The 5,057-nt window shown below is 35.8% G+C and overlaps 1 protein-coding gene across 1 annotated transcript; it reads left to right on the top strand.

Moving 5' to 3' along the window:
• The first annotated feature begins 945 nt into the window (after window positions 1-945).
• On the top strand, window positions 946-5,051 carry LOC139520524 (E3 ubiquitin-protein ligase DZIP3-like). The gene is made up of 2 exons (XM_071313229.1): window positions 946-1,281; window positions 4,879-5,051. Exons 1-2 carry the CDS (start codon window positions 1,062-1,064, stop codon window positions 5,010-5,012), a joined length of 354 nt encoding a protein of 117 aa, XP_071169330.1. The 5' UTR covers window positions 946-1,061; the 3' UTR covers window positions 5,013-5,051.
• The last annotated feature ends 6 nt before the right edge of the window (window positions 5,052-5,057 follow it).

Genomic DNA, 5,057 nt, shown 5'->3' with positions numbered 1-5,057 from the left:
CCTTCTCTCTAGTGTAATCGCAGGTTTGTTTACCTCAATGGCGAAATATAGCTATATTTCAAATTTAGTATTTTACAACTTATTCCCGATTACAAACTTTAAACCGACTGTCCTTCTGTCTATACGTCCATGCTTCTTCCCGTCTGGTCTTGTTAGCACTCTTACATGTACAAGTCTTGCCAAACTGCGATTTCTATTTATCTTTTATCATAGATTTTTATAATCTATGTCATGGAAGAGTTCGTAAATTCAATCATCTAAATTATAAAAAGTTTTGCCTTTGGAAATATTAAAATTATTCGTAAGCACTATCGTGTGTAAAGTTCCTGTCAGATCTTTGTGAAAAATATGTTATAGGTTCATATTAGCAATGTCGGAGACAGTCAATCTTTTTTCAAATGTGTTATGTGCCTTAGAAATTTTATACCGGATTTGAAATACCTTGAGCAACACGATGGGTTCCACATGTGGAGCAGGATCTTCCGGAACTCTTGAGATCACTTCCAGTTTTTTGTGGGGTTCGTGTTACTTAATCTTTAGTTTTCTATGTTGTGCCTTGTGTTCTGTTATTTTATTGATTTGTCCTTTCTAGCCTTGGCGTTATCAGTTTGTGTTTGACTGTCCTTTTGGTATCTTTCAACCCTCTTCTATATAAAAATGTGCATTGTAAATGCTAACACTATACATTTTTTGCCAGATTTTTATCAAATTAATATTAAATGTTGATAACAGAAATTTTTTTGACAATATCAAAATTAAGTGCTGATCAAATATCTTACAATAATTCAAAATAGATATTAAAGAACAAAAAGACAAACAACCAAATGTGCAACATTAAGGATGGGCTCTGTTTTTTTGTTTATTAATGGTTTACTTTTAAAACAATATTTTCAGATGTTCTCAAAGTTAAGAAACAGATCTCAGGAAAATCGTGAAAAGCGCAGTTATGAACATAAAGTCCAAATATGCATGCATAGCTGTGATGCATTTTGTCTAAAGAAATAAAGACAGAACTCTCTACAAAAGAAAGATAATCAGCTTAATTATTGTAGCCGCACATCATGGCAATTAGACTTACTCAAGAGGAGGAAAACTATGTCAGGATGAGCTTGCTACTGACGGGAATATCTCCTCGTGCAACACGAGCTTTGTTTGATCATGAATTTGCTCCATCATGCTTGAATACCACAATAACGAAAGAGTACAATAAACTTAGAGACCTTCAGATTAAGCGAATAATTAACCAGCCACAGTGGAACCTGCTGTTCCCAAGACGTCCCGGTAAGTAGCATTGGCCTAGCTACGTTAACATCAAAAGGCCCATGTCTACAAAGTGTGAAACCAATTAACAAAAAATAGTTGTTTAATATGTTCTTCTCGTATAATTCATGATGGTATATGATACTTTATAATAACACCTAACGAGAGGGATTGTGCTTGATATTCATATAATGAAGACATGATCTTTCAATCAGTTTAATTGAGGTCTGGAGGTGGCACAAATATAAAATTTCAATCCTAGTATCTATGATGAGTTTATTTACGCATTTTGGCCACTGTGAATTGTTTAGTTCTACTTCGACATGAAAGTTATTGTGTAATAAAATTGATTTTTAGGCTGAAGAATAATACAGACTTCAAAGTGGATTTATTTAAACATCAAGATTTTGTTTGCATGTTAAAGGCCATTTTCTGTTTGACGGTCCGTATTTTCACATCTGTACCGCCCATAGATCCATAAATAATTGTAGTATTTTCAAAAATATTTGAGCCTCAAATTTTCAAATACAGTTTTATGAAAACATGAGGTGGAATGCATATGATTTTAATTTGATCTATAGAACGATAAATGCGAATGGTTTCAGAAAAAGTAATTGATTGCAATTCTACTTTGGACATAATTTTGGTGACATGTTCACTCCCCCTTTTTGCAATATTTTGTATCAAATAAATGCAGATTGTTGCTATGTTTCACCAAAAAGAGATTACATTTCACCATTTCAACTATTGGAAATCAAATCAATGGAAGATGCTGTATCAGTTTAATTGAGGTCTGGAGCTGTCATGTCAGTAACTGCTAGTAGTCCTTTGTTAACTTATGTATCATTGTCATTTTGCTTAGTTTCTTTTGTTATCTATTCTGACATCGGACTCGGGTTTCTTTTCAACTGGGTTTCACTGTGCGTATTGCTATATGTTTATTTATTCTAAATTGGCTAGAGGTATGGGTGGAGGGTTGAGATCCCACAAAACATGTTGATCCCCGCCGCATGTTTGCGCCTGCCCACGTCAGCAGCCTGTGGCCTTTGTTAGTCTTGTATTTTTTTTAATTTTAGTTCATTTATATGTTTTGGAGTTTAGTGTGACGTTCATTTTTACTGGGCTGGTACACAATTTTTATCTAGGGGCCAGCTGAGGCCCACCGCCGGGTGCAGGATTTTCTCTCTGCGTTGAAGACCCATTGGTGGCCTTCGGCTGTTGTCTGCTCTTTGGTTGGGTTGTTGTCTATTTGGCATATTCCCCATTTCCATTCTCAATTTTATTATATGATCATGAACATACATAACACAAACATTTAAGCCTTATTTGTTAGAAAGCAAGGGAAAGAGGTATACACAGGGTGGTTAAAATTATGAGTGTCAATTTTCAGTGTGTATTGCTACCTTAGCTTGTCCCTAAATCTTCTGAGTTTTATAAGCTCTATTTATAAAAACCCTTTTGTGACCTTGAATAATATCTACACACTCCAGAACACCCCCATTGACTTTGCGTCATTTGGAGGGAAATGCTTCATATGCCACTGTAACGTAAATATAATTATTTGCTTTGTGACATCAAAGTTTTCCGCGACAAATCACCAATTGGACGGTTATTGAACTGATGAAATGGACCCGAGGCACAACAAATTGATTGTTTAAAAACACAATGCAAGCAGGCGAAAAAATAATATGTTCCTATTTTTCGGGGACATGTGACGTAATCTGACAAACTTTTTTGTTTAAGCCTATTAGTAAATATTTGTCTGTATGTCCCCTGTGGTAGTGGAGCCAGTAACCTAAGCCCATTATTGAATGCGCCACACTCACAACTTATTACACTCATGGTGCAAACATTTATGACATTTATGATAATGGCAAACATGTTCGATAGTCAAGCTTGTACCAGAATTGAAACTAAATCTTACGGACGCCATAACGAGTTGCTTGACCGTTATGGAATAACCGTTTCACAAATGATATCGGATATGTTCCTTACGTCGTAACTACAATCCCCTTCCCTTTCATGAATGTGACCTACCGAATTAGACTATTTAACAGATTTGTCATTACATAAGCAACACGACGGGTGCCACATGAGGAGCAGGATCTGCTCACCCTTCCGGAGCACATGAGATCACCCCTAGTTTTTGGTGGGGTTCGTGTTGTTTATTCTTTAGTTTTCTATGTTGTGTCATGTGTACTATTGTTTGTCTGTTTGTCTTTTTCATTTTTTTTTTCATTTTTAACCATGGCGTTGTCAGTTTATTTTAGATTTATGAGTTTGACTGTCCCTTTGGTATCTTTGGTCCCTCTTTTATCTGATACATGTTTTGCATCATCCCTATGACCTCTAATTGAAGGGGTTTTACTTACCTCAAACCAAATTCATTTACAGATCAACATTAAAGCAATTATGTTTGCTTTGATTAGCTCAGTCATGGCTTAATCAATACAAGTTTGTATATTGACCACCTTTTTATCAATAGTGTCAAGGCAAAGCTGTGTTTTGGCTCTTGTCTTAGCATGGCTTTTTAACAAGTAAAATTGAGAATGGAAATGGGGAATGTGCCAAAGAGAGAACAACCCGACCATAGAGCAAACAACAGCAGGTGGTCACCAACAGGTCTTCAATGCAACGGGAAATTTCCGCACCCGGAGGCGTCCTTCAGCTGGCCCCTAAACAAATATATACTAGTTTAGTGATAATGAACGCCATACTAAACTCCAAATTGTACACAAGAAACTAAAAGTTAAAATAATACAAGACTAACAAAGGCCAAAGGCTCCTGACTTGGGACAGGCGCAAAAATGCGGCGGGGTTAAACATGTTTATGAGATCTCAACCCTCCCCATATACCTCTAGCCAATGCAGAAAAGTAAACGCATAACAATACGCATATTAAGATTCAGTTCAAGAGAAGTCCGAGTCTGATGACAGAAGATGTAACCAAAGAAAATAAACAAAATGACAATAATACATAAATAACATCAGACTACTAGCAGTTAACTGACATGCCAGCTTCAGACTTCAATTAATCTGATATAAAAAATATGTCTTCATCATATGAATATCAGGCACAATCCTCCCCGTGAGGGGTTTAAATCATACCATCATAACATAAATGAGAAGAACATAACCCGTGTCATTCCAACAACTGGTTTTTAAATAAATGTGTTTAGTTCCGATGCAAAGACGTCTAGGTATAAGTGAATCAATATTAACGGCAAAATATGCAATCTTTAATGACCTGACAACACTATCGTAACTATATCCCTTCTTAATAAGTCTACTTAAAGGTTTTGTTAGCTTCTGAGGTGAATACTGACATATGAAGGTATGTCATCTCGCCAAAATGTTCATTCAGTCTAGTGCAATCATCTGCCATTTCATTTAATTGTTTGTATGCTAGGGTTCCCAAAGTGTCAACCCCAAATAAAGCACAATATATGCAATAAGCTCCTTCATTTGAAGGGGAGTACACAAGCCATCCATATCGATACAGATAATATCTCTGAAACAATCTGTTCTTTCCTGTTTATTTCTTTACGGAAAAATTATTAATTTGAGTGTCTTCACTACTTAATGATTTTATGATCTTGCATACATTTTATTTTTTAGAAAAACCTGATTCTAAAACATTTGATGTAACTCTAATAATAACGTTAATTAGACACCTGACTGATCTGACCCCTCCTCGTGGTGGATATGACCAGTTACCATCTGATAATGAAACGACACAACCTCAGATTTAGCCAGGATAAAATATTACAGAAACATCTTGGCTCACCTGGATGAGG

This window comes from Mytilus edulis, chromosome 1, assembly GCF_963676685.1.
Source record: "Mytilus edulis chromosome 1, xbMytEdul2.2, whole genome shotgun sequence".
Lineage (NCBI taxonomy): Eukaryota > Metazoa > Mollusca > Bivalvia > Mytilida > Mytilidae > Mytilus > Mytilus edulis.
The sequence above is the reverse complement of the archived record's forward strand: the minus strand, read 5'-3'. Positions and strand labels throughout refer to the sequence as shown.

Coding starts and splice junctions, on each gene's coding strand:
- LOC139520524 (XM_071313229.1), top strand. CDS start 1,062: ATGGCAATTAGACTTACTCAAGAGGAGGAAAACTATGTCAGGATGAGC. Junction 1,282..4,878: donor GCTGTTCCCAAGACGTCCCG/GTAAGTAGCATT, acceptor TTTATTTTTTAG/AAAAACCTGATTCTAAAACA.